Source organism: Lepidochelys olivacea (assembly GCF_965140295.1).
Source record: "Lepidochelys olivacea isolate rLepOli2 genome assembly, chromosome: 21".
NCBI classification, from domain to species: Eukaryota; Metazoa; Chordata; order Testudines; family Cheloniidae; genus Lepidochelys; species Lepidochelys olivacea.
Window position 1 is genome coordinate 4,717,572 of NC_140431.1, and position 15,710 is coordinate 4,733,281.

At 42.0% G+C, this 15,710-nt stretch overlaps 1 protein-coding gene across 2 annotated transcripts in view; it reads left to right on the forward strand.

The window, feature by feature from the left end:
- The first annotated feature begins 7,899 nt into the window (after positions 1–7,899).
- CD34 (CD34 molecule) overlaps positions 7,900–15,710 on the forward strand; it is a 28,049-nt gene continuing 20,238 nt past the window's right edge. For both annotated transcript variants that reach the window (XM_084610876.1, XM_084610877.1), the window contains exon 1: positions 7,900–8,178. In XM_084610876.1, coding sequence (XP_084467002.1) covers positions 8,100–8,178 — 79 coding nt within the window. In that variant the 5' untranslated portion in view covers positions 7,900–8,099. The remainder of the gene's footprint in view (positions 8,179–15,710) is intronic.

Consider the following 15,710-nt stretch of genomic DNA (forward strand, 5'->3'; position numbering starts at 1 on the left):
CTGACAGGTGTTGGTGATCTGGTGGCATAGGTACACGTGTCGTGGTGTTGGATCTTGCACGTGGGTGCACCTAACCCTACTAACAGGACTGAGTAAGAAGTAAGGGATGTCTGTTTTGGAAAAGGGTAGGGGCTTCAAAGTTAGAATGTTCTTGGTGGGGTAAGTCGGGAAGGGTGTTGGGGAGGGATGGAGGATTCCTTGGTCTTGGGAGGTTCCCTTACCTGTTCATTTCCAGACCTTTTCACGTTTGTGACTCCTTTCCCCTTGTTTCAAGGAAGTAGGATTTTTGTGAAGGAAGGGTGACCGCCCTGTAATCGGGGTTCGGGTCGCTTTCCTTTCCCCTTGTTTGCATTGGCCCTCTTCATGCCAAAGTCCAAAGTGAGGTCCCTGTAACTAGGGTGTGCAACTTTCCCAAGCTTACTCGCCCATTTGAAAGCTAGTTATGGAAAGCAGCCACTTTGGAGAGTTAGGGGTTTGTCCTTCTAGCTGTCCTGTCGCCGTGCCCTACTCACACGCACAACCAAGTCCAAACCGAGCGAACTCTGCATCCCGCTGGCCCTGACTTCCGCTGCTGCTGCAAGGTTTCCTGCTCTATGCCACAGGTTGGTGCCGAAGACTGGGAGTTGGGCTAATTTCAAGGAGAGGCCTTGTCCATTTAATCTGAAGAGCTTTGATAAAACGTGTACGGAGCCCACGCCTCACCACGTTTCTCCCCTTTTCTCTTTCTCTCTCTCTCTCTCTAGCAACTCAAAAGAGAAAACGGAGAAGAGGAGAGAAGTACCAAAGAAACGGCAGGAAAAGACAATAGAAGCAGAAGCCACAGAAAAGGGACACACACCTTGCACACATGGGCCTCCCTGCAATGAGGACACGGGATTTCCACTGAAGCTTCATTCCCCCTTGAGGTGCCAGGTAAAAGGACCTCCCTGTAAACAGGGATCAAGGTCCACCCCTTCCCAGCAAAAAGGCTTGAGGTGTCCGTTTGGTAGCTTTAAGAAGGGTAGCGGTCTCTCTGTGCCTTTCAGCTCTTTTGGAGCTAGGCTTTAAAATACCTTGTGCCGTTGACCTCTCCCTGTAAGAAGGGTTCAGGTCTCCCCTTTCTAGACTGTTTTGGGCCGCAGGCACTTGCCGGGCAAAGAGACCACCCTCTCCTGAGGGAATGGAGGTCTCTCCTTTTCAGCGCTTTAGCCTCTGGCCCATTGTAATGCCCCTGGCTTGAGGACCACCCTGTAAGGAGGGTTTGGGTCTCCTTTGCCATGCTGCTTTGGCCACAGGTCACTTTGAGATGCCAGGCAAAATGACTACTCTGTAAGCAGGGTGTAAGGTCTTCTCTCTCTCCATCTTAAGCCAGTGGGGCCTTTCCGTGCCTGTGGCTGAGGGACCCCCCTTTCAGAAGGGTAGCGGTCTCTCTGTGCCTTTCAGCTCTTCAGGAGCTAGGCTTTGAAATGCCCTGTGCCGTTGACCTCTCCCTGTAAGAAGGGTTCAGGTCTCCCCTTTCTAGACTGTTTTGGGCCGCTGGCACTTGCTGGGCAAAGAGACCACCCTCTCCTGAGGGAATGGAGGTCTCTCCCTTTCTCCACTCTAGGGTTTCGCCAAAGCTTAAGGACCACCCTGTAAGGAGGGTTTGGGTCTCCTTTGCCATGCTGCTTTGGCCACAGGTCACTTTGACATGCCAGGCAAAATGACTACCCTGTAAGCAGGGTGTAAGGTCTTCTCTCTCTCCATCTTAAGCCAGTGGGACCTTTCCGTGCCTGTGGCTGAGGGACCCCCTTTTAAGAAGGGTTGAGCGTCTCTTTTCTCTTTGTCCTCGTAAACTGCCCTAGAAATGATTTTGACTTGGCTTTTTTGAAATTTGCAGTCAAAGCGTATTTGTGACCGCTTGAATTGAAGACGAGGTCCGATGGAACATGGTGTGGCGAAGGGGCGGCTGTAAGGGGATGGTGGAGGCCGTGATAAATTCGACCCTTTTTTGAAAAAAGCCAAGAAACCCCCCAAAACAATCCAAATCTTTCCAGCTCTGGAAATGAACAGGTGAGGTGCGGGGCTCCTTTCAGCTCCTCACTTCCACGTAATCCTTCCTCATTTCCTCTTGCCCTGCCCAATTGCCACTGTCCCACCAACCTCAGCTTTGACCCTCTGTTTCCTGTGCAGAATAAAACATACTGCTGGCTGTAGTAGTGTTACTTGTCTTGATTGGGAAAGGTCCCTACGTGGTGTCCCAATTCCAGGCCTTTGGTCTCTTTGCTGGTAGACTGAGGCTATATTTTTGGACTGTCTTTGAGGTGATTGAAAGAGCTGTCCTTCCTGACAGGTGTTGGTGATCTGGTGGCATAGGTACACGTGTCGTGGTGTTGGATCTTGCACGTGGGTGCACCTAACCCTACTAACAGGACTGAGTAAGAAGTAAGGGATGTCTGTTTTGGAAAAGGGTAGGGGCTTCAAAGTTGGAATGTTCTTGGTGGGGTAAGTCGGGAAGGGTGTTGGGGAGGGATGGAGGATTCCTTGGTCATGGGAGGTTCCCTTACCTGTTCATTTCCAGACCTTTTCACACTTGTGACTCCTTTCCCCTTGTTTCAAGGAAGTAGGATTTTTGTGAAGGAAGGGTGACCGCCCTGTAATCAGGGTTCGTGTCGCTTTCCTTTCCCCTTCTTTGCATTGGCCCTCTTCATGCCAAAGTCCAAAGTGAGGTCCCTGTAACTAGGGTGTGCAACTTTCCCAAGCTTACTCGCCCATTTGAAAGCTAGTTATGGAAAGCAGCCACTTTGGAGAGTTAGGGGTTTGTCCTTCTAGCTGTCCTGTCGCCGTGCCCTACTCACACGCACAACCCAGTCCATACCGAGCGAACTCTGCATCCCGCTGGCCCTGACTTCCGCTGCTGCTGCAAGGTTTCCTGCTCTATGCCACAGGTTGGTTCCAAAGACTGGGAGTTGGGCTAATTTCAGGGTGGGGTTTTGTGGAAATGAAATTTTTAGTTACCATCACCCTAATCTTTTCTCCAGTTTATGGCATACTTTCAGTCACTTTAAATCACAAGCGTTTTCAGATGTCGTAATGTATCCCCGTCAATCCAGATTCAGCTCTGGGACTGGAGTTCTTCTTTTGCTGATATCTTGCCTGGTTGTGAATTCTCTGTAACCAGTCTTGATACTTGTTTATTTGGTAGCTAACGTATTTGAAGGGGATGCTTTGCGGGCGGTTTTATTTTCCCTCTTGGCCACAGTGATGCTTGTCCGAATAGTCTTTCTTCGGGTCACGGTACATTCAGTTGACTCTAATATTGTGGCTAATGAGAGAAGATGAATGCATAACTCAAAAGACTCCACCGTTGTCTGTATAGTGTACAATGAAGAGTGAATTAATAAAGGAGAGCATAAAACTGCTCAGGACATCTTTGTCATGTGGTTTCAACATCAAATTGTGTCGTCTTTTATGTTGTTTGAGTACATAATTGCAATGCATCTCACTTTCTGTTCCTTCCTACTGTTTGTAACTCACTTTTTGCCTGCCACACTAGATTTCAAACTTTTCAGGGCAGTTACCATATATTATTTTGTACAGCTTGTTCTGTTATCCTCTATGTCCATGCAGACATTAGCAGAAAATAGAAATGAAAACATAACATGTTAACTTATTTTATGTAGAAGTTGGAATCTGCAAATCCCAATTTATTTCCTGAGCTCCATCAGCAGACAGTTTTATGTATCTAGAAATAGGTTAGTGGGACACTTTGAAATAGTAATCATGAAATCCAACTCCTTCAGTTAAATAAGTATTTTCTGTTTACTAACTAAAAGAGAGTATGAAAAACAGCAGGAAAAATACTTTCCATTGATCTGAAATTCCAGATTGATTCTTTTATTATTGTTTTGTGTGTTGAGGAAATGTTCAGCCCAGGTTATAATTATGGAGTCTTGCTCAGTGGATTCATTTTTTAAGAGGAGATGGTCTCAAATCAAACTCCTTTATCTGTGCAATTCCCTGATTTGGGGAGAGTTTGAATTCTTATCCAGATCTAAAAACATTTACAATAGTCCTAGCTATAGAATGAGCCAAACCGTGCCCTAAATTTGAGCACACGGATATCTGTTAAGCTTGGATTTGAACATTGCAGTTCAGGCTAATTTCTTATTTTAATAAAACCAGTTCACTGCCTTCCTTCTTAAAATAAGACTTAGCACTTCTATAGATCTTTTTACTCCTTCACTCCCAGTATACTTTGCAAAGGGTTAGTGATGTAAGGTCCAGCTTGAGGGGTTAAGTGTGTGTATATATTTGTAAGCTATAGTTTACTGGGTTATTTTATGGCCTTTTTATCACAGCTGTACAGCTGTGTCAGCTAACTTTTTAAAAAATGTTAAAACAACATAAAAGGAGCCTATATATAAAACTTGGATCAAATCTGTTAACAACAGATGTTTCCTTCCCAGAGACATTTTTCTGTCCTAAATTAAAAATAAAAGCCACTTCAATTTTATCATGCCAGTAAATGGATATAATTAAAACTGGGGCTGTCAAGTGATTAAAAAAAATTATTTGCAATTAATCGTGCTGTTAAACAATAATATAATACCATTTATTTAAATATTTTGGGATGTTTTCTACATTTTCTACCATGTCAAACTTTAGAGCCGACAAGTCCAATCAGTCCTACTTCTTGTTCAGCCAATCGCTCAAACAGGTTTGTTTACATTTGCAGAAGATAATGCTGCCTGGTTCTTGTGCACAATGTCACCTGAAAGTGAGAACAGGCATTTGCATGGCACTGCTGTAGCCGGTAATGCAAGATATTTACATGTCAGATGCGCTAAATATTTTGTCCCTTGATGCTTCAATCAGCATTCCAGAGGATATGCATCCATGCTGATGACGGGTTCTGCTTGGTAACAATCCAGAGCAGTGCGGACCGACGCATGTTCATTTTCACAATGTGAATCAGATGCCACCGGTAGAAGGTTGATTTTGTTTTTTGGTGGTTAGGGTTTTATAGTTTCTGCATCAGAGTGTTGTTCTTTTAAGACTTCTGAAAACATGGTCTACATCCCTCTCAGATTTTGGAAGGCACTTCAGATTCTTAAATCTTGGGTCGAGTGCCGTAGCTATCTTTAGAAATTTCACATTGGTATCTTTTCTGCATTTTGTCAAATTTGCAGTGAAAGTGTTCTTAAAACGAACAACATGTGCTGGGTCATCATCCGAGATTGCTATAACATGAAATATATGGCAGAATGAGGGTAAAACAGAGCAGGAGACATACAATTCTCCTCCAAGGAGTTCAGTCACAAATTCAATTAACGCATTACATTTTAACAAGCACCATCAGCATGGAAGTATGTCCTCTGGAACGATGGCCAAAGCTTGAAGAGGCATATGAATCTTTAGTGCATTTGGCAGATAAATATCTTGTGATGCTAGCTACAACAGTGTCATGCAAACACCCGTTCTCACTTTCAGGTGACATTGTAAATAAGAAGCGGGCAGCATTACCTCCCATAAATGTAAACAAACTTGTTTCTCTTAGCGATTGGCTGAACAAGAAGTAGGACTTGTAGGCTCTAAAGTTTTACATTGTTTTGTTTTTGAGTGCAGTTATGTAACAAAAAAAATCTACATTTGTAAGTTGCACTTTCATGATAAAGAGATTGCATGACAGTACTTGTATGAAGTGAATTAAAAATACTATTTCTTTTGTTTATAATTTTTACAGTGCAAATATTTGTAATAAAAATATCAAGTGAGCACTGTACACTTTGTATTCTGTGATGTAACTGAAATTGATATATTTGAAAATGTAGAAAAACATCCAAAAATATTTAATAAATTTCAATTGGTATTCTATTGTTTAACAGCACGATTAATTTTTTTAATTGCGATTAATTTTTTGAGTTAATTATGTGAGTTAACTGCGATTAATTGACAGCCCTAATTAAAACACAATCTACTGAGGGATTTCGTTTCACATGATACGTCCATAACAGGTGTGTTTTCTTAATGCTTATAACAGTCTGCAACACGACTATATTTTCATTTGGGGCGGGGTAGGCAGATATGGCAGTAAGGTGTCCGGGAGCAGAACAGGAATGAAAGGCATCCAAATGGAAAATATTAGATTGGGGAGGGTGCCTTTATTATTCTCACTCTCTCCCCTCTTTATTTTGCTGTACATCCTGTTAGGTAGGCATCTTGCTGAGACTGACTTCTTTGGTAAAATAAATGTTGTTTTTTAAATATAGCATCAAAAACAAAAATTAAGGTCAATTCAGTGTTTACTTTTTCAGCTGCTTTGTCACACTGAACAGAACAAATATTTCTTTATCTTCCATACTGACGTTTTTAAAGTTGTTGTTTGCACACCCACAAATAGAAAAGCCAGGCAACAGTAGTTTTTTTCTTATATTGTTAAGATTTATAATATTAAAGGAACAATTTGTACCTTTACAAATCTTGACAAATCTCCAAATTGCGCTCTAGGGTCTAGTGCCTCAGTCTGCTCCATTGATTCTGATGGATTTACTTTTGATTCTCACCAATGTGACGTCAGAACAATATATAGCACTTACGGAGTGGTTTTTTACCTGAGGATCTCAAAGTTCCTTACAAACGGAGTGAATTGTTATTGTCAGTTTACAGGTGAGGAAACTGAGTCAGAGTTTAAGTGACTTAGTGAAGATCAAAACGTTAGTGACATAGCTAGGACCAGAACTCAGGTTTGTGGCTTCAGTCGAGTTCACCATCCACAGGATGACTATGAGAGCAGCCTGTAAAGCTTATGGATTGTATATTCTCAGAACAAAGTTCCCAAACTCATCTGGTGTGTGTGTGTGTGTTGTTGATCCACTTAGAGAGTTTGTTGGTCAAAAGGTGGTGACTCTCATTCTTCCACCTACTAAAATTCATCAAGGCAGCTAAAAGTACAGTAAATACTTTCCTAATGCTAAATTTCTACCAAAGTAGAACTAATTACCACAAACAGGTAGTGGAGTGGTGCTGTAGGGGGTGCAGCGCAATCATGACTGGGAAGGAAGGTGTCTGTGAGATTCTCTGTTAAGATGTAACCCTTATTTTGAAAAATGGGCGGTCTCTTGTTCTAAGGTTATTTTTTGCTGTGAAGGAAAGGAAAATAAAAGCTAAACAGAGAAGAATAGGCAACAGAGAAAATGGGCAGGAAAAAGCAACCTGTCCTCCATCTGAATTGAAAGGAGTAAGGAGGGGATTAACTTGACTGATGTAAGACATCCTTTTCCCTGAGTGTGTTAAATCATTCTTGCTAGAAATGACTTGTCCCTGGGTCTCATTAGGGTACCAGCAAAACCAAATATTTGGCCTCTAGAATTTACCAATTTGCATCTTTAGCTGCATTTGTTATCAACAGAAGTGAGCTGCAGGAGGTTCCTTCTAGGCCTCCCTCCAAGGCTTTAGAACTTGTTTTTATCTATCAGTTACTCAGTCCCAATACTGACCATAAGTTTCAAAGCCCTTTCATCTGTGGACCATGTTCACTGCTGGCCTAAGTGAATTCCTGATTGAAGTAAACAGCATTCTTCTTATTTCAGTCAGTGGTGGGTTTGGCCCCTGGTTCATTCTTAATTTAATTACTCAAAAAATCCCAGATTCTAAAAGCCTTCAAAGTTCCTGCAATATTACCATACAGGGGTGGGTGTGGGTGGATGTGTAATTTCACATTTTTATACTGCTTTTAAGTCGTATTAATTCAGGGTAAAACTACACAAACCATATTATGCTCACTTTCAGTGTAATGCAAATTGTACGTCTCTCCATTTTTAAAGTGAAAAGAACCAGGTTCCATGAAAGAGTTAAGCATGTGTCATGTGAAAAAAAAAAAAAGGATATAGGGGAGGGGAAAAATGTGATAGAGATTGCTATGAACTATTTAAAGCTAGATCAAGCTTTGGACAAACTCCATCTCATAATTTGGAACCACAAGCATAAACCGTGCAAGGGAATTCCACTGCACATGTTAGTGGATTGAACGATTTGAACTAAAGGGGAGTCACACACAGTCTCGACAGAGCTGCCGCAGAGCTTAAAAACCCAAGAGTACTAAAGTAATATCCAGTTTTGCTTGTAAGTAATCAGCAGGGATGTTGTTACAGGGGAGTTTAAAAGCAACGAAGAGAAAGCAGCTTTTTTGGACAATGTTCTATGTTCTGAGCTTGATGGGTGAGTATTGAACATAAAAAGGCTACATTTATGGCTACTAAATGCATTAAGCACAAAATGGGGGGTGGGGTGGATAATGCACAGGGAAATACCTTTCTGTACTACTGCTCCTTGGATAGCAGGGTAGGGAAAAGAATGAGTGTACTATAAGTGTAATATAATGTATGTTCAATAAAATTGGAGCAGACTTACGTGGAGAGCATTATATTGAGGACATTATAGGCAGAGGAAGGACACTTCCCCAATCCGTGCTTCTCCAAAACAGCCAAAAATGAGTGTTCTGAACAGAAATTATTACAGTTTTAAGCAGAGTTGGGAACCAAGATATGAAAGCATCCCATTAGAAACCATGTTATAAGGAAGACGTAAATGTACGGAGTACCTCTAATGAATGTGTATCATTTGTTGCTCTGCATTAGTCTAAAAGGACAGAGGTTTCTAATTTGTGGTGATAATTTTATAGGAATTAAACACTTATTTAAAAAACAAGTGTAACCAAAACACCTGGTGGTATAAAAAAATCTGCCCACTTCCAAAAAAAACCTTTGCTTCCTCAGATGAACTCCCTGTGACTATGGGGAATCCTCCACCCACCTTAATTCCACAAGTAACACTCAGCATGAGGGCGGGTGGGGTGGGAAAGAGAGAAATTCTAAGGATTTTTGGTCTGTAGGTTTTTTGTTTTGTGCAGGGTGTTTTGTTTGTTGGGCTTTAGTTTTTGTTTAAGCAATATTTAACTTTTTGATTAGATTTTCATGTATTTAATCTAAAACCAAGAATCTTAATACTAATGAAGATTGGTGTAATAAATTTTAAGGGGACTTTTTTGTCTAAATATTCTATATGCTGTATTAGAATAACATCCAAGACCCTGTAGGTATCCAACCTACTTTATTTTCCCCTTAATCCGTGAAATGTGAGATAGTCGATCCTCTTAAATTAGCAGTTACATTGTGCTCTTCTGTCTCTTGTTTCATTGCTAATATTTCAAAAAGGATCAAGTTCATGCCTCTATCAAGCTGGCATGACGTATTCATAGATATTTAGGTCAGAAGGGACCATCTGATCCCTTGATCATCTAGTCTGACCTCCTGCACAACACAGGCCACAGAATTGTTCATCTGAGCCATTTCATCTCACCCTCTAGTAGGCACTTACAGAAAGCGCAGTACGAAGAAGCCTTTAAAGTGTGTTTCAGCATTGTATGACTGAGGTCTGTGGTAAGCAAGGCTTTTGTGCAACAGCATTTGTCTGGCATTAGAAATCTGAGTCACTTGTGAGATGAAAAAAGGTAAAGGCAAAATTATCACGTGACAGGGTTTGGGAGGGTGAGGGGTGATATTTTTTTATTTTGTACCTGTAATGGACTTTGAGAGAAAATGCACATACTGTAAAATGTGATACCTTTCATTAACCAAGCCAATACTCTGCACTTGTACAGCATATTGCAATGCTTTGCACACAGTTAATTAGTTTCCCACATGTCTGGCTGGTTGGTCTTGCCCACATAGTGATGGTCATATTTGGGGTCAAGAAGGGCTTTTTCCCCAAATCAGATTAACAGAGACCCTGGGGGTGGTTTGCCTTCCTCTGCAACATGGGGCATGGATCACTTGCTGATTTCAAACTAGAGTAAAGGGTGGATTCTCTGTAATATGAAGTCTTTAAATCAAGATTTGAGGGCTTCAGTGACTCAGCCAGTGACTATGGGCCCACTACGACAAGAATAGGGGTGTAAGATTCTATGGCCAGATATCAGACTAGATGATGGTGCCTTCTGGCCTTCAAGTCTGTAAGTTTCTGAACACCCCAGTGAGGTAGAGAAGTATTATTTCCATTCCATGTAAGGGTAAAATAAAGCATTTTTAAAATTAAGGGCATGATTTTTAGAGGTTCTGAATACCTGCGTTTCTCGTTGACTTCTGTTGCAGCTGAGAGTGCCTAGCACCTGTGAAAATAAGTCCCTAGGTGACATGTCTCAAGGTTCCACAGTGAATCAGTTATACAGGTGAAGTTCTATATCCTAGTTACTTACCTTAGTCCATAGACAATGCTGCCTTTTTGGTGGCTTCTAGTACATGAGCTTTTTCAGGTGTTCACAAACTAGAAGAATATATAAACTCAGTGTCATGATATTAAAAACCAGGTACTGCAAAGGAAGTGTTGCTGGCTATCAATTTTCAAGCACCTAAGCGGAGGCTCTATTGCACATCTCTTAATTCTACGAGTTGTTCTCCCTTCCTCCTTTTTTAGCCCTTCTGTTTACAATAAGCTGCTCCTAAGGCCTTATTTTCATTCAGGAAGACTTATAGCAGGTGCTGTGCAAAATTTGGTCATTGGCAGGGATTCATACAAACAAACCTTTTTGGTCAGGAGGAGATAAAGGTCTGGGAATCTGTGACAGGTTGTTACCCCCGGGATGCAGTCTGGGAGCTGCTGGAACCATTGTGCCCCCTAACAATGTAGCTGTGCTGGTCTCTCTCTCACACTGCTCTGCTGGTGATTCAGCCAGCCTCTCCAGGTCCTGTTATCACCCAAAATGACAGCAGGTGGCACCATACACCCAACTGAGTTACCTGAATGCCTTCCTAAGCCTCCCATAGATTCATAACAGAGCACAACAATTTCCCAGCTCCCCAGGCTAGCACCCCTGCTGGAGTATAAACCCAGAACAAGTTTGCATTGCACAGGGATCTGTGCAATGCAAGTTCATTAATATAGTTCACTTCCCCCTTGATATGGGAAAGATTCGCAAAACCAGCCTGTGTTAATCAAGATGAGATTTTCCCAGACACTTCACTTAAAGACACACTGGTTAAGATAAAACATAAAACAAGTTTATTAACTACAGAAAGATAGATTAAAAGTGATTTATAAGTGATATCAAACAGATCAAAGCAGATTATCTATCAAATAAACAAAAATGCAAACTAAGCCTAATATACTAGATAGATAAGCAATTTGAATTAGCAATCTCTCACCCTGACTGATGATACAAGCAGTCCACCAAATTTCCATACACAGGCTAGAAATCCCATTAGCCTCGGACCAGCACTTTCCCCAGTTCAGTCTTTGATCCTTAGATCCTTAGATGTTTCCAGGATTTCTCTTGTGTGGAGAGTGAAGCCAAGTGATGTCACTCCCCACCTTATATAGTTTTTCCATACGGTGGGAACCCTTTGTTCCAAGCTAAATTCCCTGCCCAGCTTGTGGAAAAATACAGGTACCAAAATGGAGTTCAGTGTCATGTGGTCTGGTTGCATGCCTTGTTGAGTCATAGCATCCATTACTCATGGCTGAAATGTTCCTGTTGAGGACAAACCTTTTCCACGGTCAATTGTCTTTGCTGATGGGCCATTAGCACTGTCTAGCTTCTTCATTGTTGTACCTGAAAGGCTAGCTGTGGGTGTTTTCAACTTCACAACATCTTTCAGTAACACATACATAGCAAAACTCTAGAACTTCACGTACAGTGATAACACATACAATCCAACAGGATATTAATGTTCAAGAGATCAAGACTTTTAGAATACTACCTTACAAGGCATACCTTGTATAAGATGCCACATAATTATATCATAATCATATTACTAGGGCGTGGCGTGCAGAGTATCACAGAACCCATCAAGTTTCAGAGTAACAGCCGTGTTAGTCTGTATTTGCAAAAAGAAAAGGAGTACTTGTGGCACCTTAGAGACTAACCAATTTATTTGAGCATAAGCTTTCGTGAGCTACAGCTCACTTCATCGGATGCATACTATGGAAAGTGTAGAAGATCTTTTTATACACACAAAGCATGAAAAAATACCTCCCCCCACCCCACTCTCCTGCTGGTAATAGCTTATCTAAAGTGATCACTCTCCTTACAATGTGTATGATAATCAAGTTGGGCCATTTCCAGCACAAATCCAGGTTTTCTCCCCCCCCACTCCCCCCCCACACACACATACAAACCCACTCTCCTGTTGGTAATAGCTTATCTAAAATGACCACTCTCCTTACAATGTGAATGATAATCAAGGTGGGCCATTTCCAGCACAAATCCAGGGTTTAACAAGAACGTCTTGGGGGGGGGTAGGAAAAAACAAGGGGAAATAAGTTACCTTGCATAATGACTAAGCCACTCCCAGTCTCTATTCAAGCCTAAGTTAATTGTATCCAATTTGCAAATGAATTCCAATTCAGCAGTCTCTCGCTGGAGTCTGGATTTGAAGTTTTTTTGTTGTACTATCGCAGCTTTCATGTCTGTAATCGCGTGACGATAGAGAGATTGAAGTGTTCTCCGACTGGTTTATGAATGTTATAATTCTTGACATCTGATTTGTGTCCATTTATTCTTTTACGTAGAGACTGTCCAGTTTGACCAATGTACATGGCAGAGGGGCATTGCTGGCACATGATGGCATATATCACATTGGTGGATGTGCAGGTGAACGAGCCTCTGATAGTGTGGCTGATGTTATTAGGCCCTGTGATGGTGTCCCCTGAATAGATATGTGGGCACAGTTGGCAACGGGCTTTGTTGCAAGGATAGGTTCCTGGGTTAGTGGTTCTGTTGTGTGGTATGTGGTTGCTGGTGAGTATTTGCAGAAGTCACCTACTACAGGACAGGCCTAACAAAGAAAATAACAGAACGCCACTAGCCATCACCTTCAGCCCCCAACTAAAACCCCTCCAACGCATTATTAAGGCTTTACAACTTATCCTGAAGGATGACCCAACACTCTCATAAATCTTGAGAGACAGGCCAGTCCTTGCCTACAGACAGCCCCCCAGTCTGAAGCAAATACTCACAAGCAACCACATACCACACAACAGAACCACTAACCCAGGAACCTATCCTTGCAACAAAGCCCGTTGCCAACTGTGCCCACATATCTATTCAGGGGACACCATCACAGGGCCTAATAACATCAGCCACACTATCAGAGGCTCAGCAACATTTCTCCACTTCCGTGCTAGACAACAGAAGGATGCCTTTCAAGAGCTATGTACAAATTGGCTTATATAGCAAGCTAAGAATTCCCTCTTTCCCATTGACATATAGTAAGTGAAAACAGAGCAGCTTTATGCTGTTCCAAAGGAAAATTTGTTGACCCATCTTTTCAGACTCTGAAGTAAGATTAGAATAGGTTCAGGGTAAATGTTAAACTATAATTTAGATTTATTCCTGTTACAATTTATAGTCTTTCCAAGAACTACTTTGCATACATTTTAGATATTGCACTTAGGTTTCTATTCCTGGCTCTGCCATTAACCTGTTTTGTTACCTTGAGCAAATTATTTCACCTTGATGCTTCAGATTCCCTATTTGTAAAATGGGGATAATGATACCTTTTTGCAAAGTTTGTGACGTTTATGCATGAAAAGCACTATATAAGAGCTAAGTAATACTATTGTGAGCTGATTGTCAGCAGCTGGGCTACATTTCATAGCTTAACTTGTTGGATGCATTCCCAGCACCATGTCAGCCCATGGAATTTTAAAACCTTTGAACCACACCGTCTGAGCACTTTTGAAAATTAATCCCAAAGTGATTTGCCCATGGTCACAGAGTAGGCCCATGGCAGAGGTAGGAACAGAACCCCTTTCTCCTGAGTCCCCACAAAACCATCTATCCTCTCATTTGAGTGTTTGCCTAAGGCTATGTCTACCCTACCGTGGTAAGTCGATCTACGTGAATAACGTAGCTGGAGTCAACGTACCTTCGGTCGAGTTACCATGGGGTCTACAGGAGAAATTCTCCCATTGACTTATCTTACTCTTCTCGTCGGGGTAGAGTACAGGGGCCGACTAGAGAGTGATCTGCTGTCGATTTGGCGGGTCTTCACTAGATGCACTAAATCGACCACCAGTGGATCGATCTCAGAGCATCGATTCCAGCTGCAGTGTAGACATAGCCTTAGAGTCAGAAGTCAAAATGTCCCTTCCCCATAACGGTGTACAAGGGTGCTGTGCATCCCAGGAACTGTTGCATTTCAGCCGGTGCTGTATGTAAATATAACTTGCATTATACCTTGGGATCTTTCTGAGTGAAAGCTTCTAAGTGGGAAATATTTGTCCACAATATCTACTTGGCCTTTCTGGTTTATTCTGAAGTGCTAAAAACAACTGAGATATGTGTGTTTTAAAAATGAGGGGGGCGGGGGGTTACTTTGGTTTGTACATTCCAGTTACACCATCAAATGGGTAGATCAGGAGATCACAATACAGCGCTGAATCACTAGAGATGGGCAAACCTGTTAGTTTAAAATAAAGACTTTTGCCTGGGACTTGAATCAAACCCAAACCAAACCTTTGTTGACATTTAGGAATGTTTCTGTATGCCAAGATTTAGCTCTAGGTGATTTTTACATGGCTACAATATTAACAGGAAGAATGACGACGTATATATGCTAGAAAGTATGCACTACTGGTGGACAGTGCAGTGAATTGTCCTATTAGTGAATGTATTAAAACTTGTAGATGGTGCACTAGTGCAAGACACTGTACGTATTTATACCTCATGCAAACTATATGTTTGTTCCTATGAGTGTGGTGCTGCATCTCTATGCTTCATATGTCAACCTGTTTCTGCATGTGATCATCCTCAAGTACATATTCTTTTACCAAGATCCCGCAAAATAAAGCAGTTTAAGTGCTGAAAATTGGTGAGGCCAAGGAGGAACTGTAATTCAGGTTCAACTTCTTCTAGAAGGCTGATTGTTATAAGTATACAAGCCACAAGCATCATAGAAGCTGCCTGAGAAATCAGGCTCCTGAGGTCAGTGGCTTATCTAAGAGCCAACTTAAGTTAGGCTACAAGACAAAGCAAAATCCCTCTTTACTGGCCCTGACTGAGCAGGGTTAAGTGTTGATTGGGTAACTCCACTCACAGCTGACTGCAGTGATGTAATGGTTTGAGTTGTTAACCCTCCTCCTTCCCACATTCTGTTTGCCCTTTCCTTTGTGTCATTCGTGACTGCAGATCCACACCCATATCCTGTCTGGGGCTGTGTGGAAAAGGGGAAAAAAAGGGAAGGCGGATTTTATTAGATATTTCCAGAGCAAACGGAGCTCCACCCGCTTGAATTCCTGCCACGTGGCTGGAGAGGACTAAAACTAGAGCTTCATGAGTAATGTAGCTCAGAGTCCCAAAAGGTGCTGCTAATTGCAGCTGTTGGCTTTAATGAAAGGCAAACATTGAAACCTGGCTCACACTGTTGTAGTTTTGTTCTGCCTTCTTTCTCCACTGCTTCCCCATTCCGACCAACACACCCGGTCCTGAATCACAGCCTACTGACACCCAGTGCACCTACTGTACCTGTACACTTTGACTGCAGAAGTATAGTCTTAGAGTATGTCTACACTGCAATTAAAAGCCCGCAGCTGGGCCATGCCAGCTGACTCAGGCTCATGGGGCTCAAGCTAAGGGGCTGTTGAATTGAGGTGTAGACGTACCCTTAAAGGACCAGGAACTCCTAAGTGCTCATTTTGGTTCTGCCCTTGTGGCTTTAGCTGTGTGTCATTTAAGCTCTGCCTCGGTTTGTCTA